Raw genomic sequence first — 27,110 nt, 5'->3', positions numbered from 1 at the left:
ATGACTCATTTCACATGAGCAGACGGTCAGGTGATGTGGCATTAGTGCAGTGATGCATTATTGGCCCACAGGTGGTTGAGCAGGAAGGGTTGAACAGGTGCAGTGTTCTGCCTGTTCCCCCAAACCACTGTGGATCCAGCTCCTGCACTCAGCAGGTGCAGGAGTCCTGTGCTCCTGATACCAACCCTCCTGTCAGGATCCAACAGCACATCTTTGATACAGGGTTGGAATGGGAGGCTAATTCAGCCTGTTTTCCTCTCCTGTGTTTGCCTCTCCAAACCCCAAACCAGTGTCACTGGTGCCCATTGGGACTGGTAAACTGATCCAGAGCTCAGTCCTGCAGAGGCAATCCCTTTCAGGATTAAATAAAAGCAAGACATCTTTCCTCAGTTTCTGGCTTACCCAAGAATGGGAAGCATGTATGGAAGTTATAATCTGTATTCAAAAGTAGCAATAGTTTTAACATAAAAATTTTATCAGCTTTGTGCTAAAGAAGTCCCATGTTGTAAACCTGGGCTTGGTGGCCTGCATGGATGACAATGTCACCCTGTAACAAAGCATGGCCTGGAGCTCAGTGCTAATAAACTTCAGTTACAATCAGCTCTCCTGCTCAGCGTGCCCAGCTCTTCTGAAAGGACTTCAGCATCCAGTGAGCCAGAAATAAAGAGACACCATGATAAATACTACTTGCATGGTACTTCCCTGCCAGCAGAGGAGCAGTGCTTCAGTCTAGTCCTGTTGGAATGTTCTATTATTATACATGAATTGATGAAATACAGGAAAGTAGGAGACTTCCCTAACTATTAAACTTATGGGGAAATCCTCCATCACAGTCTTTCTGATCAGATTATTTCTGAGTTACCAAAGTCCTTCAGTAGATCTGGCCCCAAAAGTTTTAAAAAATAAGGTAGGACAGAGATTTGATTGCACTCCAGAGAAATGTTATGGACAAACTCCCAAAATAACAGCAAAACCCCACTACCACCCATCTCTGTTTTCCAAAGGCACAAATGGGATGGATGTCACTGAAAGCAAAGCACCTGGGAAGGTGCAAGGGACAGGTGCCTACAGCATTGCTTTGCATGGCTATGAGCACCGAGGTAGAAGCTGAACATAACAATGACTTACACCTCCACTTATACTGGGACACGACTGGCAGATTCCAGGGGGCCCAGGAGCTCCAGGGCTCCCTGGCTGTCCTGGTGGGCCAGGGGGACCATTTCTGCCTGGAACTCCAGGAGAACCCTGCAAAGGCACAAACAGAGCAGATACAGATGTTGTCACTTGCCTCCAACTGCAAGGACATTGAGGCACAAACCTTTCCATTTGTAACAGAGTCTGTGTGTCTGTGGTGGGAAACCTCTCCTAAACAAGGCCACAACCAAACATTCAGAGAACACAGACAAAATTCACACATGGAAACACTTGGTTAATGGAACCTTATTAAAAATTATATATTACTACACACATGAGAAATATTTAGCAGTTCAGTTCCTGAATCTGAAATTATTACTGCTAGTAGAGTCTTAAAGATTTTTTTTCCTCCTTCAGTAAAGAAATGTAACAAAACATAACAAATGTGATACAGTTTGGACTGTAAGAAACTCTGTGTTCTTTCAGTTTAAATTTTTGAAAATGTTGTTTAAAATAAAGTTCTACTATATGGTGCAGTCCTGCTGCAGACAGTTCAGACATCAATGAAAGCAGGATATCTCAGCAGCTTGAATGGGATATATTTAGCACTAGAGGAATGGGATCTTGATTTTGTTCCTTTCCTTAGGGAAAAAAATAAAAGCTGCACTTACAGGGTCTCCCTTGGGGCCTCGACTGACTACTCCAGGAGTCTACAAAAAAAGGAAAGGTAATTAAATCAAAAAACAGGATCAAAATAAAACAAAAAATTGCACACATAAACAAGAGCAAAACGCTTAAGCATTTGATATAGTTTTCTCACATGAATTCCATTAATGCTTATTCAGCATATTTAAAAGCTGTAGGGTTTTTGGTCAGTCAATCTACTATTGCTTGGATAATTCATAGAATTACACCTCCCCTAGAGGCAAAAACATGGCACTAATGAAGTCAGTAGAGCTTTGCTATTGAGTGCAATGGAGACAGAATTCCACTGTGGAATGTTGTGACAGTTTCCTTGTGTCCTTCTCACTCCAGCATGTGAAGTGTGATGAGCTTATTTTAAATTCTCAGATCTACTGCTGCAATTTATTTATTTTTCAATTAATAATTCAGTTGCATGTTACTACCTGGATTTTCAATTTTTGTGTTCAGCTGAAATGACCTTGGATCTTTCAAGATGGCATTTCCCTATACACCACCCAAGGTCATCAGGACAGCTTCCAATGGCCTGACCAAACTCCTACATCAAAGAGAGAGGCTGGAGGAATAGTTCACATGTTCTTCATTATCAAGAACTCCATAACTGAAGAGTCTCTAAACAAAGAGAGGGAGGTGTACTTAAATCTCCAGCATGCTTGTCTACACCACTCATTTCCACCTCTCAACATGTTCAGTGAAGTAGCTCAGGGGATCCTGGGAGCAGTGGAGTACTGCTAGTGAGGTGCAAATAAGACTAGGTGACATATCTGTATGTGACATATTTGTGTGTGACATTCCATGTGTAAGCAGATGTGCTGTAGAGCTGCAGAAATGCATCTTCTCTCTCTTCCTCACTTCTCTATCACTCTCTTATTTTCTAGATAAGGATTTTTAATGTGTCTGTGGCAACCTAGGTACTGTAACAGAACCTCACGGATCTTTAACACTGGTGACATGTTCAGATAAGCTGAAAGCTCAGTATAGCTGGCTCACTCATTGAAAGACTTAGGCAGGGGGCTTGGCATATATTAACATTCTTGATTTTCCTGAGGCTAAGTTGCTGCAACTGGTTTCTATAGTGTTGGTGACTATAAAAAGATGGTGATAAATTAGGTATGTATAATCACCTTTCCTTTACAGGGCATTAAGTCAGCAATAAGCCTGCAAAAGGAAATTCATTCTGTGATGGTGTAGAATTGAGTTGATAAGAAATGCAGACTCAGAGATGCTATGAAAGTTCTCTAATTTTCTTTGACTCTGTGTTGGCATTATTTTAATGGATATGGATTGAGTATGAAGTAAAAAATAAGGTGTTTGCATTATTCCTATGCTTTTCCATAAAATGAAAAATGTAATGCCTAGTTGCTGCCCTCTGTCCCTTTCTACTATTTTGGTGCCCGTTATCTACATAAAACTGAGTTGGAAGACTTAATATCATCAGCTGCATTTTCCATCCTAAGTATTTGTCTAAATTCAGAAAGTGGCATTGAAAACAAAAGCATTTAAGAACGTCTAAGCCAAAACGAATTGAGGTTGACATGCATCAAGAAGGCAGCAACACCAAAGAAACCACAGTAAGAATAAACTTACTCTTGGAGGTGGTGTTGTTGTTTGTGGACATACTGGACAGCACTCTCCAAAAGGAATCTCTGGGTTGGGGCAGTCCAGCTCCTGATCATCACAGATGATGTCATCGCAGAGAACAGATCCCGAGTCGCACACGCAGATTTGGCATGGCTCTGGTTTCCAAACATCCCTGTCAGCATAAGCCTGCCCAAGATGGGTACATCCTGTGACTGGAAAGAGAGACAAAATTGGATATTATTTCAAATGTGTTTTCCAAATTACAAATGAGTAACATGAAAACTGTTGGATGGTTTGTTTAGTTTCCTGGTTCATGCACGTGAAGTAAAAGGCTAAATGCTGCTCTTCAGGCACTGGGGGGATCTGTTACATTAATTGCAGAGTCTGCTCTGAGTTTATAAACAGACATCAGTGGAAACCTCCTGGAGCTGAGCCAAAGCCCAATTAAATCTCTGATAATCTGTCTTGAGTAATTTTAGTGTCAGACAGAATTGCTGTCTAATTAGCAATCTAATTCTCTGCTGCAGCTAAAGAGTAACTGTGCCTAAGCTCTCCAGCAAGAGTGCCACTGGCCCCATGTGCCCACAGGAGCACTTGCACATGGATGTGGAATAGGCCATCTGTCCAGCTCCAACCCCTGTCTCCAGCATCTTACATTAACAGCTGCCACCAAGGGGTTTCAAAGAGTTTTTTGAAAGCCAGTGTATGTGACAGATCTGGAAGAACATTCACATTAATTGCCCAAATGGTTTGCAATTATTGCATCAGCTGGCCTGATTAAAAGTTACAAGTGTCTTTTTTTCAGAAAAAAAGCTTATTCATGTGTAATATTCATGGCTTTGTGAATACCTTCCAACAGCTGTTTTACTGATCAAACTTGTGATAGACTATGAATATGACAAGGCTGACAAAAACTACCTTGACACATTAAATTTTGGATTGGTATTTTCTTAGAGAAACATGATCCAGAAAGCCAGGCCATTTAAGAACCTAATATAAAATAACACTAAGAGCATCTAACTTGAGTTTTACAAGCTCATTTTAAGTTTTATAGATGTTATTAGAAGTCTTAGATTGCAAACATAAGTATCACTGAATGTCATGAATAATTTAATAAGACTTTTTTTCATGGATAATTAAAAATAATTCAATTTATAAAAAGAACATTCAGGGGAAAGAGCTATTTTTATGCCTACATCATTCTTAAAACTTTAATACAAGGATAATTTACCTACTATACACCACCCTTCAAAAAGAAAAGCAAAATGACAAAAGATGTAATTCAAATCTCCTTTCCTTAGGAAAAAATTGCCACTGGCAATTGACACATTGACATTAAAATTGCCACTGGCTCCAGGCAGAAATTTCTGAATATCATCAAATTGTAATGGCCACAATTATCTAGTATGAGACTGAGCTGAAATTTATTGCAGTTCTTTCCTATGGGTTATGCAGTCCCGTTTTTTTTTTTTTTCCTCTCTGCATCTTTAATCTCTGTTTTTAATCTTTCCACCACTGCATTAGCACCCTGGTCTCTTTTTTTCCTTTTTCTCCCTCTCTGTATTTATGGGTGTGTATTCCCATTCCACACCAATGTTCTTTGGCAATGTGCATACTTAGATGTGTTTCCTCTCTTTTCATGCTTCCTCTGCATTTCACCTTTCCCATAACATGTAACTTCCCTCTTCATCTTCTGAGAATCCTTTTATTTTGTACCTTTATTGCAGTTCCCCTTTACTGCCATGTGCTCAACTGAGCTTAGTTTGCCCTGCTCCCTTCCCACTTTCTCAGCTGCTTTTCCTTGGTCATTTTGACCTGATATTTTCCTCTATTTCACCCATGAAATTCATTACCTCCTACGAGTTCTGGAAGGGCAATGGGGAAAACAATCATGGCTTCCTTAAGGGAGAGCCAGAGTGCAGGTCTTGGGGCAGAGCACTCCATGGGACAGGAGAGTTTCTTTTCCCAGTTTCAATCCTACTACAGGCTGTCCATGTCCATGCACACCATCTTGTGTTATTTTTGCACTTTAATTATAAAAGAAGCAAGCAGGAAAATGTTGACTTGTTAAGGCTGCCACTCCTTATGGTTAAGAGTTGATTTTGACCACTATCTTGATTAGAACAACAAAGCTTCAAAAACCCATTCCAGACATTTTCAAGCCTATATATATATATATATTTATATATATATTTTTATATATATATATATATATATATATTTATATATATATATATATTTGCTTGATATCAAGCTGGGATTCAGTATTTTACCTTCCTTTGACAACACAAAAAATCTTAAAATGGAAAACCTTCCAATGACATATGAAAACTCACTCCCCTCAGACATTCTCTATCACTTAGAAACTCAAATTTTCCTTTTCCACCCCTTTTGGGCCTCTCTAGAAACTTCATATTCTACACAAGAGAGATGGAGAAGAACTGCTCATTTCCATGACAGTCTCTTCCCCACACCCACATGTCAGAGGATGCTGCTTCAAAGGACACCACCTAACAATCTGCCTAACATGTGCCAAACAATCCTTCCTTGATCTGCCAAGCTAGAGCTAGTTTCTAAAACGTTGTTTGGCTTCCCAGTCCTCACCCACAAAATGATATCCGTGGATCCCAGGTAAATAAGCTGATTCTCTGCTTAGGTGCTGACTGTTTCTGCAAGAAACATTTTCCTCCTTTTCACAAACCAGGATCATGCTGTGGACACTTAGGGAAAAACCAGGCTGCCCAGTCTTGACAAGGCTAATGACAAATATTTCCTGACAAACAGGAAGGCTGAAACGTAGAAGGGAAGCATTATGAATGAAACCTTTGTAGCCTCTGAAGTGACTCAAGAGAAAAACCAAATCATAGGGTGGCTCGTTGCACATGTGAAACCCTCGAAAGCTGTGGGAGGCAGAACTGCTGGGGAGGTCAGAGCTGGTAAGCCATGCTGAAAGAGTGGTTGGATGCACCCTGGAGAGCATGGATGGGCACAGATCCACATCATCCAGAGCAATGGACTACTCAGCTGTCACTCTGCTTAAGCACCTACCAGCTCCACAGGTCAAAATGCTCTTTTCATTTGTAAACATAATAAGGAAGGGGAGAAATTCCTCTTTTCTAGGGCAAGTCATAATTGTTAAATAAAAACACCATTGCATGGAGTTAAAAAAACCTGATATTGTTACTATTGCAGTTGTAATATACAGTTCAATGAATTGCATACACATATAAAGGGATGCATAGCATACACACTTTTCTGTACCCAAAAGATGTGTTTGATTAATTGTAATATTCTGATTTTCAGCTCCCAATATAACTTTCTTAGTCTTTCAAAACCACATTATTTTAAACTATGTGTTTAAAACAAGAAGGTCCTTATTTACCAGGAAATTCATATCCAAGGATATAAACATCCCTATGTCAATTTTTTCATAATTCTTCTTTTTAATTGATTCGTTTTGTTGTTGTTATTTTCAGATATGTGATCTTGCTACCTAACAGCAAAGAGGACAGCTCCAATGAGGAGCAGAAAAAGGCCATCTTTCCCCTGTTTTTGCACTGCTGGTTAATAAAGATTCTGTTTCCAAGACAGAAGCAGAGTCTTTCTTCAGTGCCCAATTTTTCACACTGCGAATACTCACCTGCCGTATATCAATAAAAAACGTGAACATTTAAAATATGTCACAACGACTGATAATTTTACATTAATAAGGAAATAAAGGAGATTTCTCTGCATTTCTACAAGCTTGTCATTCAGTTATGCTACAGTAGATGGCATTATTTAACAGGAAGACGACAAAAATTTGAAGACATATGGATATAATGATATTCATATTTGCTTCTAACTTTCTGGACATTGTTAAATGAATTAAGAAATAAGCTAGGAGAGCTGCAATGAAAACTGCTGTAGCCCTTTGGCAGAATGAAAGTATTAAATAGATTTCCAAAGGAAACTTACATCTGGGAAGACTTAGGGTGTTAAAGACACCCCCTCTGTGCTCAGATGTAGATCTGTGTGTCAGCATGTTATGACATAATGCATTTTGCATTGCTCATAAAGATTAACTGTTAGCTTCAAAATCCTTTGGAAAGCTGATTTGTGCTAAAGCACTGGTGAGTAACATATAGGAATAATGAGGTTATAAAAAAGCTGACTTGTCTGCTTCTAGACTTGTGGTATAACAGCCACATACTTGCCTTAGCCAGCTTTTCTTATTGATTCCTAAACAAACCCATTAGCCTGAGATTTAAGAAACATTAGAACTCAACAGTATTTGTCTATGGCAATGCACAACCTTATTCTTCCTCCCAAAGCCCTAAATATGATGGCTATACAGTACTTCACTTTTGTGGCACTTACTGCAATGCTTTGTTGGAAGCCCTGTGTCAATCTCTAGTGCACTGTTATAAAAGTTTAATATTTGAAAGCCTGAATTAATTTGAAATTAGGCTTTTTACCGAGCACTCATATTGTTATAGGTTTTGCTGTGTGTAGCACTTCCCTGGTCCAGCCTAAATAGTGAATAAAATAAAAAAAAAAGGCAAGACAATAATTTTATGTTGATTTTGAATTATTTCCTGTTCTAGGAAGACTGGCAACTGTCCATAAGCAGACCAATAGTGAAAGCTGAAAGGAAAATCACAATTTAGTTCCAAAGGACCTATAAGTGGGGTACATAGAAGAGCCCAAATGTGTGCAAGGGAAAACACAGATGGCCATTGTCATATGGCCTGAAAGATGACAGATGTCATCCGGGACATAATCCCAGTCCCAGTGAGGTGAAGGGGAGTTATCACATGAGAATCTGACCTACTCTGTAGTTGGTTTTGGCTTTGCATTTGTGCAAGCACCATGATCATGACTTAACCACAATTTTATGGCAAAAGGAAAATATTTCCTAATAGTATCCTCTAAAACCACAGGCTTTTCCACTTTGGACAAAGGCAATGTCCAGCTATTGCATTAGTAGCAGATTCACATATCCCATTTACAGAGATGTGACTAAAGGGTTAGAAATTAAAAAAACATCTTGAACTAGTCTGGTTCTGCCTCAGAGAGGGCAATAGTCCACACAGGGGGTGACTCATGATCCTCCAGCAGCTGCCTGATGGTGGCCTGGGAAGCAAAACTGAGGAGATTTGGTCTGTGAGAACCTGATCACAAACACAATGAGTCAAACAAACAGCTTCTGCTGTATTTAAAGTGAATCTGGTAAAGGCTAAAGCACCAAGATGAAGAAGGCCTTGCCTCTAACTTTGACAGAATCCAAAGCCTGATGAAGTTAAGAAGAGCATTTGTATTACTCTTTTAACTGTACAAAACCTGTGCTTCCTCACCCTGACCTAGTTTTGGTCATTTCCTTTACAGGATGAGTACTTCAAAAATTGTTTTACATTTCTTCTGTAGTAAATACATCTGTTAATTGCATACCCAGCACGGTCTGATACATTGTTTAAGCAAAGCATAAAGCAGAAGGAAGATAATGTTGTCTACTTTCAATAGAAACACTATCAGTCTCCTACTGGAGTAGGTGGAGGAATCCACCCCAGCATGTGCAGCAATACCGCTTTCCATTTCCTGAGCAGAAAAGAATGCCACAGCATCTACCTCGAGGCAAATGGTTTGGGCTCCCTGTCTGGTATGAGGATGATGTTTATAAGAAACCCAAACACACTCGTTCCATCCCATCATTAGTAATGGAAACAAGCAGACTCTCATAATGAATGAATTGGCTGGAGGAGCTGGGATGGCCTGGTTTGTTGGCATGTCCGGTCAGTGCTGAGTACTCGAAAGGGCTCAAACCCTGTCTGGGTCTCAGGATTCAGAAAAGAGGTGAAAAAAAAGGAAAATAAATGGTTTAACCAGTTGGGTTGTTTGTTTGGTTTTTTTTTTTTTTTTTTTTTTTTTCAACTGCAAGGCCTTCAAACATTCTCTCAGCTGGAATTGTCTTAAACAGGTAATTAATTGAATCCATTTCACATTTCACATAGTGCATAAGGGCCAATTTAGGTATCCATACCTATTAGGATATTTTCAGGTTTAATAGTACTGATGAAATATTTTGTAAGGCTTGTCCACATGTGATTGGAGGTAGTGAAACCTCCATTTATTAAACACCTAAATGGAGACCCAAACACCTTAAACAGCTAAATGCTGACCTATATGGAGTGGGTCAACCATAAAAATCCATTGGTGCTCTGAGAGCTGTAGAAGGACGAGCTGCTATCAGGTGGAATGGAAAAGGAGCATGAATGAATAGTTCACAGACTTCCCACGTTTCACACCAAAAAGGACAACTACATCCTGTGCTTTCAGAATGAAACTGAAGCTTTCTTACTTCTAGGGATGCTTGTCTGCCAAGAAAGCTGGTGTTGGAAGAGTTCTGCTGCTGTGCTAGTCCCAGTTTTGCCCTTTTCTCAGATGCAGAAGAAAGAGAAAGCTGCTTAAAAGAATGCTGACTAAGCATAATACCGCACTTGTCTGTCAGAGGTGTTGCAGGATGGAATCATGTGCTGTTTCACTGGCAATGTACAGAAGAGTCTGGATCCTCAGGTAAAGGATCTTTGTGTCACACAGCCAAACTGCCCTTGCTTCGAGACCCACCCAGTCTGTATATCAGATTACAAAATAAATAAGAAAAAAGCAAGCCTGCATTGGTACAAACAAGTGCTTGCATTTTAAACAGCTCATTGTTCCCTTCATTTGTGTTTATATGCTACAAATGCCACAACCTTTCTGCAGCCTTTAAAAAATTTTAGAAATATCAGGATTAGAATAGATCCTAAGCATAATTGTTACCAAGTAAAACACAAAATGTCTCTATTTCCCCTGCAGACTGTTGGCTTTTTTCTAATCTTTCAAAGTGTGATTTAAAAACTAATTTTTCTTCTTTATCTTCAGAGAGCCGCTGTTCTTCCCAAAAGGTAGTGTGGTTTAAAGCACCTGATTCAAAATAGTGGCCAGAGATATCCCACCAGAGATGCTGTTGCACAACAGCCTCACTGCTTCAGCTGGTGTCTGGCATGAGAAACCATGGCAAAAGACCTGGCTTGTTTCAAAACTGGCAATAAGCAAACAAAGTTCAGGGCGGTTTCTTTGCTGGTTTAGTTGGGGAGGGTTGTTTTTTGGCAGAACTGTCATTTCAAGCTGAGTCATACAAGGGAAAGGGTAGAGCAGACTGCTCAATACCTATCACCTTGCTTCTTTCTTGGGGCTGCCCAGAGAAATGTTGACTGTCTGTTCCTGAATTCATAAAAATCATTTTGAGGATAAACTTCTGCTGGATTCAAGAGACAGTTATATCCCTTTTGTTCTTAGCTATTCCTTGACAACATCATGGGTAAACTGCTTTTTGCATGGGAGGAAGATATCCCTGAATAACCATCTGTATTGAGATATTACTCTGGGATTTCCTCTCCAGTGTCCCCTCTCAACAGGCTGACTCTGTGACTAAATTATATTTATGCTTCTGTCTTTTTAGTAGACATCAACCTCTTTTTGCCATAAGCTGCAGAATTCAGATAATTCCTCCCTGATTAAGGGTAACCACTGCATCATCAGGAACTCCCATGATTTTACTGGGCTCTGAATCAGACCTAAAAGATGTTAGCTTCTAATCATTATGGTGGTAAATGAAGCTCTTCAGTGCCTGACATATCAAATCTTTTACTAAGGGTAACATTAGCATTAGAGCAGGACACAAAGTAAGAAGACATTTCATCATAATTTAGTGCACTCAAACCCTTTTAGAAGGACCATTGCATCATACTTCAGCTACTCTTCAATTACTGGTAAAATGCCTATGAGATTTTTCCATCCCCTCTGTTCTTACATTACAATATTTTTTGGCACATCACCTTTTGTACCATGCGATGTCATGCTAAAAATAAGCAACAGGCTGCAAGAACTTCATTTGTGGCCATTTAGTTGTAGTGCTGACATAAATTCTACTACTACTCTGCAGTAATATGATTTTAACATGCTTCTTATCGTTAGAGTAAATGATACCAAATTCTTGCATAAGGACTTGTGTCTTAAACTAAGCAAAAATGGACATAAATTCAAGGTCCAATATGATTTCTGATGATTTAATGGATTTATTAGTTTCTTTAAACATGCATCCTGCTCATGCCTTGGGCAGTCAATGAAGACTTCTAGGGTCAGAATCCAAGTGTCAAGGTAATGTTAGCTTTGAACACTTGACCACTTGCAAATGTATTCCATAAGAAGCTGGCCTAACATATTTCTAAAGAAAAGTAATAGTTCAAGCTCAACATTACTAGGATCAATCATGGGGAAAAAATTACTAAAATACAGCACAAGATTTTGCCAAACTTTAAAAAAAAAAAAAAATCAAAAAAATCACCCCCAAGGTGTAGCTCAAAGACATACTTCTGCATTCCTGATTTCAGCAAGGACCAGGAAGAGTTTATAACATTGGAGGGTTCATTGAGACGTTTTTTTTGCAATAGGTCTGTTGTGGGAAGAATAAAGAAAAAACTGGAAAAGTCATTGTGCACCGGTTTCCCAGACTCTACAACCACTCTGACAGATCCAAAACATTGGGAAAGAGAGGTTCATCTTTTGATCTGATAAGAGAAAGGGAATGCATGGGAATTGATAATTGTTAAAGCTTGGTCCACATAGAACCTCATTTAAAACACTGAACTATAACTACTTATTTAATGATGTTTTAAGCTTCTGGCTTGGTGAAACCTAAATATGGTGGGGAGAAAAATGTATGACTTTCATTTTGCATTGACTAAATTTGTAATTAAAATAATTTTTGGTAGGTAATTAAAATTTCAAGTGGGACATGATCCTCTCTTTCCCCTCAGCTCTGTGAGAGAACTAACAGATTTATGCAATGCTGTTTCTGTGGTTTGCCTTGGAAGAGATCAGCCTGATTCAATGCTTCTCTCCTGAGGCTGAAGCAGATGGGAAATGTTACAATGGCAGTATAATACATGTGGTAATATCATTTATATTTTCAGATACCTTGGACAAAGTCACCCCAGTATAACTCCACAGCCATAATGGATTTACATCTGAGATGAGTAAAGCAGCAGGGGGGCAAATTCTATGCTGGCCTAAGTCCCTGCACAATTTTATTGGTTTCCCTGTAATTTCAGAAGTTGGAAGTAAATGAAGGATTTGGTTCTTGCATTTCATATTCCAATGAAGGATTAAAGTGCTCTGGCATACTGTCTAAAGAAAAGAATCATATCTTTGGCTGCCAATAAATTAAGGGTATTTGTAATTCAGAAGGTTGTGGTGGGGTTCAAAATGCATAGAGCATCATTAACCTAGTTTCATCTGCAAAACAGTTTGTATTCATTCACTCCTTATTCCAGTTTGTACTAATTCACCCCACATCCATTTTGGACAGTTTGTTGGATATGAATGGCAGTATTTGAAATTCTTCTTAATCTGCCTCATAGAGGATATTAAATGGCTATTTGTACCCTGGATACAACGCTCTTATTGTCAACCTCCTAGGGCTACTAAAGTAAGTATTGTGAGAGTTTTCTCAGGGTACCAAAGACAACTTAATTTTGGAGACACTTTTAAATATCAAGTTCTATGCCTGGCCATTTTTCAAGCACAAAGACCTATGGATCTTCCCTAATTAATCTAATTCCCTTGTGAGGTGAAAATTCTCACTTTTGGTGCAGCGAAGAGCCTGCAAGCAGAAGGCTGGCTTTTTATTAATATCAGAGGTCAGCAGCCTTCCTACTGAAGTGGCTGCCTGAGGCCTGGCACATATTTAGCTCTTCCTACTCTGTGCAGCAACAACCCCAGCTGGCACAGGGTGAGAATAAACAGCACCACATAGCCCAGGAGGGCTAGAACATCTGCAGCAGACACAACCCCATCCAGCACAGTTTATCTGCTGCAGCCCTTAAAAGGTATGGGTGGAAGAGCTGGAGCCAGAGAACACCTGATAAATGAATAGGTTCTGTACAATTCACTTTTTTTGATTTTTCACTGAAAGATATTTACAGCAATCTTTCTCTCTTCAGCTGCTCAGAAATAATAATTTGAAATAGAAAACCTCTCTTCTTTCTTCCCCTCACTCCTCCATATTAATCCTATTCTGTTCATACAAAAAAGAGGGAGCTACAAAGAGGACCACCCTGCCAACAGCTAAGCCACCAACAGCCTCAGAATATTGTGCAAAGAATCTTCAAAATGTCTGAGTAGATTTCAATTACTCTTTTCAAAGATTTGCAATTCCCACTACACAGCCCATTGTTTGCTTTCACTAGGACATTCTTCTCTTAAACAGCTGGCACGGAATGACTACTGCTCTGTAGGGAAACAAGCAAACACCATACAGTAGATTAAAAGACAAAACCAGAGAAACTGTAGGTTTTTTTTTTTTTTAAAGAGGCTCTCATGAACATAAAAGTGTTTTCCAAGAAAATATGAATCCTATTTTTGCTGCTTATAGCTGAAGGAAAGCATGGGGGATGTAGTTTATTCTCCTTTGATGCTCAGCATGGCTATTACAGTGAACATCAAAGGAACAATGAGCGATGCTTCCCATATTTCCCATTAACTCTGTTTGGATGAGCAATTGTTTCTGTCTCATCTGTTTGGAAAAAAAGATGCAATTTTGTTCTTGCTTATTTTCCTAAAAGAAAATGGAAAGAAGGAAAAGAGAAGAAGCAGCACAAAGGGAAAGAAGAGAAAAAAAAAGATGTTTGCTGCAGACAGCCTTCTAACGCACCGACTGGTCACTGGGCGTGAACTGCAGGGAGCTTCAGTGGGAACTGATTATGTCCAGGAGTTTTCCAAGAACTGCCAGAGCTGAATTGCTGTGGGAAGTATTTTCCAGACACAGATCATCCTTTCATATCTACTGCTGCAAAACGTGCCTGGGTTGTTCCTGTGATTCTGTTGCCATTTGCAGTGCTGGAGTTGGGAATACAGGAGTGCCTGAAGCTGCCCAAGAAAGGTTTGCACTCAGGAGGAAAGGTTTCACCTGATGGGAGAGCAGAGGTGCTTGTGAACTCTCCAGGGTGGGATGCACAGCAACTTGAAAGAGAAATCCAGCAGCAGAAAGGGATGTGTCTCCAGTGGCTGTGGATAACTTTGCATTTTGCTGAAGGCCAAACTCTGCTAAAGTCTTAAATTTACAAGTCACATCCCTCATTTCTTGGCAGTCATTTGGGCGTCCCTTTAGCTGTAGGAGAAGGCCTAGGCTTTCAAAACAAAAGACCACATTCAGCCTTGAAATATATATATTTTCATTACCCTGTTCAAAGTCCTGTGCATGCTTTCTCCTTCCTGGCAGACATCTCTTCATGGAGTACTTGTGTGAATCAAAGCAAGACAAAAATGTGTAGACATTGTTAAAGGAGGTACTATTTTCATTCTCATTCTGATAGTTCATGTTTAAATGAAGGGTTTGACATAAATGGGGGAAAATGGAAGTAGTCTCTGAGCTAATCTGAAAGGAATCTCTTCTGCTAAACTAAACAAAGCCAGAAGTCCCAGAGCTGAAGTTTATCCAAACTAAAGCCAACAAACGGTTGTTGTTGGAGGGGGTTATATCATGTTTTCCATTGTCATGTTGACATGAAACAGGCAGAGGCTTCCACTTTGCAAACTCAGAGACAAGATTGGCTCTGAAGTGAAAATAAATAAAGAGAAGCAGTGGTGGAAGTAGGTTAAGTTTCCTCAAATCAAAATTCAAAGAACCTTTCCTATAAAATAGAAGATGAGAAAAAAATAACGACTGCTTGAAAATATAAATGAAAAAAACAATGTACTATACCTCTGTGTGAAAGATGAGCTACTCTACAGCCAATCGTGGATCTCATTCCTCCTTGCAGACTTCCAGCATTTAAGATAGGGTTAGCAGACCTCCCCCTGTCTCTCTTGTACTTACAGAAGAGACTTTCTGATTCCAGTAATTTGTAATTTTTTACTTGGAGGTTCTCTCTTGATTAACCATAGTCAGAAGCAATGCAAGGGTTAATATTTGAATTTTTCTTTTTTAATACAGTCTCAAAGCCATGTGAGAAATATTAATAGCATGGCCACCACATATAAATATGTAAATCTTATTTCCCTGAAACAAAGACTGACTGTGTTGAATGGAGAAAAATCTGGGAATTCTGTGGGAATTCCTTACAGATTTTTCCAGTGACAAAACGTCTCTTGTCAGGGAAGCCACAGAGAGGACAGAAAGGAAAGCTTCATGAACCCTGTGCATCAAAAGATTCAGTAGAAGAAAACCCCTAGAGAAATAACTGTCCTGCAGCAGTCACCAAGGCTGTGGGAAGCTGCCAGCAGTGAGCCACCACATAGCACCTCTGTCACAGGGACACCACTGCTGTGACGAGCAAGGCCCCAGAGAGCCAGCCCTCCAGGAGGAATCTACAGCATCCCCTGGGGTGCAGATGGGCAGCACACTGAGGGCCAGGGCTGCAGCATTTGCTGCACCCAGCCATGCTGCCCTCAATAGCCTGACCTGAAGTTACAGAGGTAAAATAACTCTTCCTCTACCCCTCCTGGAGCAGGAATCACATCTGTGCCCAGTTCTTCTGGACAAGCTGTATCACCATGGATATGTAGAAGCAGGGATAGGCTGGTAAAGTATTGCAGCAGGTAAATGATGACACTGAAATTTTTGTTCTATTTAGGGTTGAACGTTATTCATCATCTGCCAAAAACCAGAATCAGAATGTCTCAAAATTATAGACAATTGGCGGTAGATATTGAACTCCAAACCATGTTAAAGTCATGTAATCTACAATTACCAGGCTACAATATGGAGAATGAACTTACAGTAGCAATGCTGAATCAGAACAGATTTTATTAGTCCTTTCTCAACACTGTTTTGTTTTTTTGGGTGCTGCCAATAATGAACTGTGCTCCATCATATCAAACTGCAATGGTGTAGGGCTCTAATCCAGTTACTTTAAGACTATAAAACCCCCTATTTGTTAACAACATATCTTTGCCATTGCCAACAATTTCTCTTTCCTTAACTGAGATCTTTTGCCCAGTTTCTTAAACAAGCACAACTAAAGTACAGCTTCATCTGGAGTATTAATGGTATGACCATTGCACTAATATCTAATTCTGTGAGCTTTGACAAGTTATTACTCCAAACCAACAAATTAAATCTTGCAACTCTTACAGCAACTGTGGCTTGTGCTCTTCAGCAGACTAGGAACCTACCACAGAAACATCAAGAGCAATACAGTGCTCCAGGTGCCCGCTAGCCTGGGAAAGTGCACTTTGTTATTGCTTGCCCTTCCTGCTAGGCTGAACCTTTCAACTCTGAAGAGGTTGCTCTTAAGCCCAAATGCTAAATGCTGCTCTGCATAGCTGCCTTTGCCGACCCGCAGTACACTGTCCCAATTACAAGGGCAGGTATGTCCCATTTTCTGCAGATTTCTGATTAAAGCAAGGTGTGAACAACACCAGCACATAACTGGGACAATGACTAATGGAATAGTGTCAGTCTGGTTTCTCAGCCAGCCTATGGAACAAAAAAAGTGATGGTAATTTCTTTTCTTTTTTGAGTAGCATTAATTACAACTCTCCCCCAGCTGTTTTATAAGGCTGGCATCAGCAGAGTTTGCAAGTGACACCTGGCTGCTTATTTCAAACCTCAACCCTTTGGCAGAAGCTGGAAGAGGAAATAGGATCTGCTTGTAATCTGCAGCATTAAGAGGAGAGCAAACATAATGACTCTGACCGAGGCATCAACAGTGAGGTTTGTGCCAGCAACAACACCCTTCTACCTCTTTCTCTTCCCCGTGTAATAAAGCAGTGGATGTTTCCAACTCCACCTCCTCTTTCAGAAAAATCAGTCTGTGTAGATTTGGTGATCTGGTCTCAAGTCAAAAACAAATCTGGAAAATAATGAAAGGGTTATATAATTGTCTCATTTTCCTAAGGCTAATGTGTTCCAGGGGTGTGTGATATAAAATGTGTTTATGAAATTTGTCATATTTCCAAGAACATATATATAATGTTTGGAGGGGGTGGATTCCCCAGGCTTTCATTTAGCATTATTTTTCCAGACCAGAAAGGAATGTTTCAATTTTCCTAAGCATAACCTTGTCTGCTGTGTGCTTGGTAAAAAATAGCTAGGAAAAATGGAAGAAGAGGAGTAGACCTCAGATATTTCATTACTTTGCGTTACTTTGTCCAGGTTACTTATGATGGTTAATTATCTCTTGGCACACTGATGTGCATCATCTGGTTTTACTGTCAAAATTCTGGAGGGAAACCTTTCTGAGTTATCAAAACCTTTGAGGAGAGATAGTTCTGTTGTTAGCATTACCCTTAAACTGGAAATTTATCAACAAAGAGCACATGTGTGCAGTGTTCCATACAGCTAACTGCTAAACATGACAGTCTGGCAGTCTCACAAGTAAACTACATCTGTACAGTACCCATCCACTTCACATGCTATCCAATCCTTCCCAGTTAATAAAAAAAGAAAGCAAAATGGCCAAATCAGCTGTTTACAAATTTTCCTAAAATATCATTCTTTTCTCTGGGATCAGAAATGAGTGCTCAGCAGGAAAATTCATTTGCATGCTGCCTCCTGAAACCTACATGTAATGGTTATATATCATTTTAAAACTGCAATTTGCAACTGAAAGTAATATGAAAGGTCAATAAGTCTTGCCGGAGAGATTTTAGCATTCAGCCATTACCTCAGAAATGAGTTTCCTGACCAAACATCCAAGATAATACTTGCATTACAAGGAAAACACTAAATTACTTTAGAGCAAAAAATTACTTGGAATAATATTGAAGGGTTTCTGGCATTGCTGCCTCACTGCTTTCAGAGCAGTAGAGTTTTCCTAATGACCTCAGTGAAGTTCCTCAAGGACTGGGGTGTACCTACGAGAAGTGTCCTGTTCTGGCTGACTGAGGTGTCCTTTAAGCATCACAGATGCAGCTGAGACAGGCCCAAATCCATCCGACTTCCCTTTTGGCACTGATGTGAGGGCACTGTGGATGTGCTTCCTTTGTAGGCAGTGGAAACTGCTAAATACCTCCAGTCTGGCTAGCTAAAATTTATTCTGTCTTCTGGAAGTAGCTGTCATGATTGCCTCTGCAAACTCAAGATAAATGGGATGAATGCAGGCTGCAAGGCTTAGCAAATGCTTTCACAACTTGGGTGGAGAATGGATTTCTTTCCTAAAGAAGCATTCTAATATCTTGCACTTTTGAGTAGTTTAATATGCCGGATGTGAAGGTGCCTTCAAGGGGTGGAACCCAATATACATTGCTGGACTCTGAGTCATCTGTCCTGTCCAAAGTGCTGGCTTCATGTCCTGTCAGCCGTCAGGGGGCATCTTATCTTGAACATGGGCAGGGCTGGAAAGCCCTGACACACATCAGAAAACCTGGATTGTGTCAAGGTGATTTCACCTCCAGGCTAAAAACATCCCGATGGGTAACAAGGACACAGCTTTTGAGTTCACAGAAAATTCCTTGTTGCGCAGTATTTGGATCCCAGGCTCTAGAAGAGGTTTAGCCTGAGGCTGTACTCAAATCTCCATTCCAAGCTATTACAGCAAGACAAAGAAACACATAGCCCAGGGGTACATCTGACTACCCTAAACTCAGTGTATACTGAGCAGTTTCCTTAATATCTTGCCAAGTCTTGTCTCCTGGCAGGCTTTCCTAAGGAAAATTTTATATTGACTTACATTTGATACTAACCATATAAACATTTTTCTTGACAAGGGAGAGCATTTCAACATGTCTGGAAATTCTCTTTTCAGTTGTGGAAAAATTTGTTTCCCAGTCCATTCCCTGCCCTGCACATGAATTAGTGATACGAATAATCAATTCCTTCAATTATTATTTTCTGTGAGAAAAGCATACTCAAATGTGTGGAAAGAAACATTCTAAAGTGAGGAGGGAATCCAATTTTTTAAGGGATAACCAGTGATTTTTCATTCTCTCTGTGTAACCTCATCCCTGTAAATAGTATGGAAGTTAGCCCAGTAAGGAAATGTTACAACACCATGAAACAGGAATGTGGCAGAGAAATGAGAATACTCATTCACACTTCATTTATGTATTGTTCTTCTACCCAAAATTTACCATTTATTGAGTCAAATATATGTTGCACCTCAGAAATGTCCAGGGATACGACTAGAATGAGGGAAGGAGACCTGGCACTCAGGAGGGATTTGTTTATGTAGAGAAATAAAATTGATGTTCCTTCTCTTTATACTGGATTGTCTCTTAGTGCTTATCCCTCTGATGATAGACACAGGTATATAATAGAGCTCTTACTGCATGTTAAATATAAACAATATACATATTGTCTGCTGCTGTAAGCAGAGAAAACTCATAGCACACATTTTATAATCACTGCATTTTATAATGCTTGCTGAAGATTATTGGAGAAAGAGTTTGTGTACAGCAAAGCAGAACAGATAAGGATCAGTTCACAGTAAACTCTGGTTACTCTCTACAGAATATATGCATTGTTGGTTTTTTTTTGGTTTTTTTTTTTTTATAGGCACTTAGGCTGAGCCTGTGCCTGTGCTAGGTGAGGGAGGCTGGTGCTGCAGAGGCTGTTGTCTGATTTGCTCATGCACAGAGTAGCATAGGGTGTGATTTTAAAGGCATTTGGCTTTCCTTCACAGCACTACAATTTCTTTGGCTGCTGCTTATCGAGTTAATTGTAAGGTTATTCCTTGCCTCTCTGTAAGAATAAATAAATTGCTGATCTTTCATATTTACAGGAGAGAAAAGTGTTTTATCTTAAGGAAGGTCTGGTTTACAATATCTGGCAAGCAGGAACTGAGCACATCCAAAAAAGGTCAGCTGTACTTGTGGAATGTCATCTGTTTAACTTAAATACTCATAACACACTTATCTTTACTCTAGGTTAAATTCTTGTATACAAAGTATTTCTCTCCCCTCTGAATTCCATGTTCAGTTGGTTTTTGGTGTTCTTGCTCTCTGTAAACATGCACACACACACTTGCATGGACTTCCACATACCATCAACTGCTAATCAGTCTCGTGAAGGGCTGAAACAGCCTGCAGATGCCTGATTCAAACTATTGCAGCTAAGGGAATTAATTTACCCTCCTGTTCTATGCCAAAGTAAAAATTCTGTAAGCTGACATATTTTCATATATCACTCTTAAAAACTCCTTCAACAAAACCATTCAGAATTTTATGGCTTTTTTTTTTTTTCTGCATGCAAGTTGTTGAAAGAAACCCCCGCGCTGCCAGTGTAAGACAAACAAGTACAAAGGAGAACTCCAAATAAAATAGCTGGAAGCAAAGACTTATTCCTTGTGAAAAAAAGCTTCCAGGCAGCATGGAGCTAACAGTTAAAATGTTATTCCAAGAGTTAAAAGAAATAGCATAGAATCTCCTCAGTGTCTGTAGCAGGAAAACAAGTAAGAACAAGAACAAATGCAGCCAAGGCAGACAGCACTGTACAGTCCTTCTAACTTTAAAGAAAGCAAAGCAAAGATAAACCTTTGGGATGATACTGCAAATCCCTGCAACTTTCGGCTTCACCATTAAATATCTGACTGCTGAATTAGTGAAGGAAAAGTGTTCTGGTGAGATTCGTGCATACACACTTCTGACAAGCTATTAAAATTATTGGTAAAAATAAAAATAAAAATAAAATAAAAACATGAAACCATAAGAAGCTTGAATTACTCACCGACTTGTTGTGCCAAAATAACTGAGGGTTGAAACACGGCAAGAATGAGCAAAGTTACTTTTTGCACAGAGCTCATCATGTCTAAATATTAGACATGAGACTCTCTGTGCAAAAATAAAAATGGGGGGGGAAGAAAAAAATCTGTTCAAAATAGCAACATCGGTTGTTCCCTGCCCTTCCAGCACCGGGCCATGTACAGAACTCAGCCACAAGCATTCCCCAGCTTTGGCCTTAAATAGGAAAAAAATTGGCTTACTTTTCTTTTCCACCCCCTTTACTGAAACATGAGAAGAAGACCCATCCCCTAACAGTAAATGAATGATTAATATTTCTCTTGGCCTTACAGAAGACTAAAGTCAACTAAACAAGATACACAGCACATCTGGAACTTTTGTGTGCATACAAAATGCATGCTGACGCTGTATATGAACAATTAGTGTGCACTCTATGTGCCATATATGCATGTGAAAAAAATGCCCCATGCCAAAGCACCTGGGGTAAAGCATTTCTTCATGTCAATTAGGAGTCAATCGGTAAAGCCCAAAGAGGATTTTTAACTCTTAGTGCTCCCTAACAAAGATAAAAGGTAAGTAAAGATGTATCTGCACAGACTGAAAGAATCCCAGAAGTGGAGGAGCAAACCTGGGTATTTCAGCTCATGAGAAATCAGAGTCAATGAAAGGAAGGACTGAAAATCACACTTCTTTTCCAGGGCTTTTATCACCATTTCCACTTCACAATGTGATTTTGTCTTACCTGGGGGAAAGGAAACATAAAAAAAAGTTATGAAGAGAATAAGATTGCAAATCACGGGCATCAATCTCTCAAACAAATTCTTTTCAAGTAATTCAGTTTGATGCTGTCATTACAACATTTGAAAGGAATGCAGAACATTTTTTTTGTCTGTTTGCTCCTCAAACAAGAAGGTAGAGAGGACAAAAAAAAAAAAAAAAGAAAAGAAATCTTGAAACTACTAATGCCTTTTAAACCTAGTTATTTCTTAATTCCACACAATTCACTGAGAATAAGATCAGAACGAACACACAAACTTGTTTTCCAAATCAGATGGTTTGAGCAAGTTTTGTTATGAATCTAGTTTTGCTGGGAATGTAGCTTTAAAAGACTCCAAAGTGAATGCAGAAATGTGTCACAGTGGACATCTCTGCTAAAACAATGATCAACCAATTGCTGCTGTCAGTCAATCAATCTGATCCATGTCATGTCCTGCAGAAATGCTCATTCATTTGTTCTCAAGTGTTGCTGAAATTACAGTGACCCAGGGAACCATCCCTCCTTTCAATAATTTGTGAGTGCCATGAACTGTCATCCAAAAAAGGAATGAGATCTCTGTATGCATCACAAAATAAGAACAGCCTGAAGTTTAATCTAGTAGGTATTGGATCTCATTTCAAAACCTATTTGTCTGAAATAAATTTGCACTTAAACTGAAACACCCTCTGCTGCTGGGGTCACCTGGGGTGGAGTAGGTTGAAGCCAGTATGAAGAGGGCTTAAGTAATTTTATGTCACTTCTAACATATCCTGAGCATTTCTTCTGTGTCTTAAATGCTTGTAAGGTATGAATGCCTTGATACATGCCAAAGGAATTACACACCACTTTTTTTCCCCTGAATCTCCCAATACTCCATGCTATCTCTGTTGCATTGGCAGAGCTATTTCCTGCAGGTTTGGGTTTTCATATCCAGGATCATATCACTTAACAGGTTAGGTTATTTGGTTTATAGCATTCAAGTAGCTACAATCAACAAACAGATAACCAGCTCCAGTTGAGCCACCCTAGAGCATAAGACAACAGGCTTCAAATATTTATGCAAGGGCTTATAAGGTTTTCTTCTCTTCTGGAGTTATGCTCAGTACATAAGATAGAACAAGAAATAAATCCAAGAACCTGGATTTGTTTGTCTCTCTTCAATAGAAATGTACAAACAGATCAAACCCTGGATATAAACCATTCTCAGCTATAGAAAGAGAATGAAACTGAATTAAAACTTATCAAGATCGCATACAGGTCAATTTTCTGTAACAATGTTTATGTGTTTGTCACAGTAATTGTTTAATTTTCATGAAGCCTAATGACTGTTACTTGGTAAGTGCTCATATTGTTGAAAAAAAATAATCCATTCAAGGTATTTGACTTAAAGACACTTTCACATTGAGTTCTGCAAATTTTTTAGCCTGTTTGACCACAATAAACATTTCTCTAAATTTCTTAAATCTAACCTTTCAAAAAATTAATGTCCTTGGTGACTCCCTTATTTTCACTAATGCTTGCCTTCAGTTTTTACACTACAACACTTGTCTGAGTAAAATTTAAATTCTAACTTTTCTGGACTGTCCACCTTAGATATTATGCTATTCTATAACTAGATTATGAATCCAAATTTATCTATAACACCTACTATTTCCCATAGGCATGGGAGTATCAGCATGTGTGCTTGAATTTGTACAGAAATGAATCCCGGGGTTTTTGTATAGAAGCATAAACCATATCTCTTGATGATTACAGCCCATAAAAACAATAACCCTTCCTTGGGTTCTGCAGTGCATTTGCTGTGGTTCAAGGAACAATGCACAGCGATGCTTAGCTACATAAAAATTCCTCATCAGTGCTACCTTCACATAATAGTGGTTGTAGAATTGATTTCATAACTCTAGTGCAAAACTCTCTGGCAATTGCCACTTATTGTCACAAGTCAATTCCTTTTGAGTGGCATTCGCCATTTTACTTACACGGCCTGAGGAGGCTGTGGCGCAGCAACATTCCTTGAACATCCTCTGCACACTTTGTGTTCAAAGTCTTCCTTTTCACATCCTCTGCACGGAAACAGCCCCCCTAAAAAAACAGGTTCTTGAGTCTTGCAGGCAATTTTGGATTATTTAGTAGGTAGCTCTTGTTTAGAACTCATCTTCCTAGGGATGCAATGTCTAGGCATCTAGACTAAACTGGAAAAGATACTCATCAAAATTGGTATTCCTTTGATGGAGGAACCTGAAACAATTTCTTTTAAAAGTTATCAAATGTATTTGTGCTCTATGGTAGATACCATAAAAGATGTGTAGATCAAAACTGTTGACTACCTCTCCAGCAGATGCTGGAATATTCATGCAATGTGGGATTCCTTGTGCCTGTTGAGCATTGTGGTTAGTGACATTCTGCCTAAGAAAGACAAATGAGAAATTTGCTTTTACATATTTATCATGTGACCTCTTGTCCACCCCATCAAAATGTCAGTCCTTAAGTAAGTAAATTATATAAGTGTTGCTTTAAAAGTTCCTGAATTCTGGCCTGTAGAATCAGTTGGTAAATATTCCTTGTTTCTGAGAGCTTAATCTGAACTCAGAATCTTCAAATTTTGCCATTGCAGTTACTCCTATGCCAGCAACAAGATAGGTTTTTTTTTTGTTGTTGTTGTTGTTCTGTGTGGATTTTAATGATAGTAAAGAATCTCCAAATTTTCAAAGGAGTGTACAGTTCCACATAAATAAAGCACTTTGAATAGTGCAAATAGTGACAGAAAGCACAGTGGGGGAAAGAACCTACAAGAAAAACTGAGTCTAGAGCCACTAAACAAAGAAAACCCCAAAACACAGCCACATACTTCTCAAACACTCCTGTTTGTGAGCTAAAAGCAATGCAAACTGTGACTGATGTCCTAACAGACAATTACAGGAATGAAGGCATCCAAAGCAGTGAAATGGTTTCATTCTTCTCCCATTTTTCCATTTTCACTGAAATTTTATCCTAAGACAATGGGAAATCAAGTTTTGAGACCCAGCCTCTTGTTCTCATGTCCTCTTTTTTCAGCTTTGCACATTCTCAAGGTTTCCACAAACTAAAATTCTCTTTTTTTTTTTTTCCAAAGTCCTGTGCAGATTAAATAAAATCCTTCATCTGAGTCATGTTGGGAACTAAGTGTGTTACAGCACAGCTGTGAAGGCTCTTAAGGCAGAGCCAACATTATGACTGCATACGGGTGAAGCAGAGACAGCACCCACAGCATTTTCTCTTCCCAGCAGGAGGGACAGAAGCCAAACCAGTTTAATGACCTCTGGGTGTACCGAGTGCTGGGGAATTTGACATCCATGGCCAGGGCGGGGTTTCTCCGTACTGAACACGCACCTTCTCCTGTCGCCAGGGACGGAATCCGTTAATGCAGAACTTTGGCTCCACGCCTTTGTGAGGATGCTCCTCCTTTTCACCGAGGTGTCAAAATCATTTTGAAAGGAATCCTTTCTTCTTGTCTCTAATCCAGATTTACACTTGGCAACTGAAAAAAACCACAGCTCTGCACTTAAAGAAATAGCACGGTCCTATGAACCTAAGGAAATATTTAATGAAACAGCTACAAGATTTTCTGTCAGGACAGTGTCTCGTAAAGGCTTTTGTGCTCTGCAACTTGTGGTTGTTGGACATCAAAATAATATAAGATGGCATAAAATATTTATAAATTTAAGAATAAACTTGGTTCTGAATTTGTGTATATGCTTAATTTTATACAATCACAAAAGAAATAGTATTTTGATATATCTCTAAGTAACAAAAAATGTGTTAAATTAATCAGAAGAACAGCCCAAGAATGAATTATCATAAAAAGCAGGATATCCTTTTGACCTTGGGGCTGGTGTAGAAAGTGGAGGTACATCATAAAAATCACTCCCTCTTGTTGGCTCTGCTCAAATCACCATTGCTCCAGACAGCACAAGTGTGTCCCAGAAGTGCCCAGGTTTATTATACTTCAGCTATTGGTTCCTATGGAACCTCACCATCTAAAGGTTCCAGGCTTCAGGCTTCAGCAATAGCAATCCAGCTGACTTTAGGAGCACTTTTTTTTGGTCATCTCTTTTAAATTAAAAAAAAAAAAAACAAAAAACAAAAAAAACCCCAATAACTGTATGATATGGCAAAAATATTTTTAAAATCATTGTTTCACATTTTCTCTTTGCTGATTTATTGTTTTTCTAATGAGGGAATAAATAATCTTGTTTGAATTTACTAAAGAATAACAAAAGGCCATCCGTACTATGACTCATCCATTAGAAAAAACAGAAAAGCGAAGAACACAGGATTAAGTATTTTAACTCTTGATCTGTTCAATTTTAATGGGATGGGAAGCAAAAGAAATTACCAAGGCTAAAAAAGGGAAATTTTGAAAAAAATACAACCTTTTCTAAATGAAGGCCACTGGAGATGTACAGGAACGTCAGAGACCATTGCAATACAAGAGTCTCCCACTAAAAATGAAATCCCAGTTTGAAAAAAGAAAAGAAATAGCAGTCCTCAGGAATAGAGTCAGCCCAGTTTTGGTGGTATGAAGCAGGTATGACATTCTCTGCTGGACTGTAAGTATTCCACATGTTCCAGAGTGCACACTCATTTCCTAGAAAGGAGAAACAACATTCAGCTGCTTTTCTTGAAAGAGGGGAAGTGTACCACACTGCGGCCAGCCCTGCTGCTGCTCACACTGGTGGGTGGACAGCCCAGAAGGCTGATTGCAAGGATTCTCTCGCGTGTATTTTCTAGGATTTTTGCTGATCTCTGATATTCTCACATTCTTTGCTCTGCTGTTAACTCCAGTATCATGTCACAGAGCCCACTATACCTCTGCTGTCAGAAAGTGGTGTCACTTATGAATTCATGTCATGCATGGAACAACAACTTGGGACCCTAATTTAGATCTATGGGTTGATCTGTTCTTCCCTTCAAAGGCAGATTTTAAAACACCTTTCCTTTTAAGATGAATCCTGTCCTAAGAACATTACATCACCACCTGGTATTTGAGAGTCTCAAAGTCTATACCAGCATCAATTATAATGGCAGATAAAGAAGATATTAAAGAAATATAAATAGGTATGTAGCTATGCTATTGATTTGAACTGATTTTATGGTTAAGCTTTATATGAGCTTCCAGGTTTTATCTTAATGTTACAGAATATAAAACCCCACTTAAAAAAAATCAACTGTATGTCAGTGGAACTGTCTGGGCTAT

At 39.2% G+C, this 27,110-nt stretch overlaps 1 protein-coding gene across 1 annotated transcript in view; it reads right to left on the bottom strand.

Annotated features, from left to right (window-relative positions):
- The window catches only part of COL3A1 (collagen type III alpha 1 chain), a 49,532-nt gene extending 28,262 nt beyond the window's left edge, over positions 1–21,270 (bottom strand). Inside the window, exons 1-4 of the mRNA XM_053982617.1 lie at positions 21,104–21,270; positions 3,424–3,629; positions 1,806–1,844; positions 1,129–1,245 (exon numbers count right to left, since the gene is read on the bottom strand). Of these exons, the coding sequence (XP_053838592.1) occupies positions 1,129–1,245; positions 1,806–1,844; positions 3,424–3,629; positions 21,104–21,182 (441 nt within the window). The 5' untranslated portion in view covers positions 21,183–21,270. The remainder of the gene's footprint in view (positions 1–1,128; positions 1,246–1,805; positions 1,845–3,423; positions 3,630–21,103) is intronic.
- Between the last annotated feature and the right edge of the window lie 5,840 nt (positions 21,271–27,110).

This window comes from Vidua macroura, chromosome 7, assembly GCF_024509145.1.
Source record: "Vidua macroura isolate BioBank_ID:100142 chromosome 7, ASM2450914v1, whole genome shotgun sequence".
Classification (NCBI taxonomy): domain Eukaryota; kingdom Metazoa; phylum Chordata; class Aves; order Passeriformes; family Viduidae; genus Vidua; species Vidua macroura.
The sequence above is the reverse complement of the archived record's forward strand: the minus strand, read 5'-3'. Positions and strand labels throughout refer to the sequence as shown.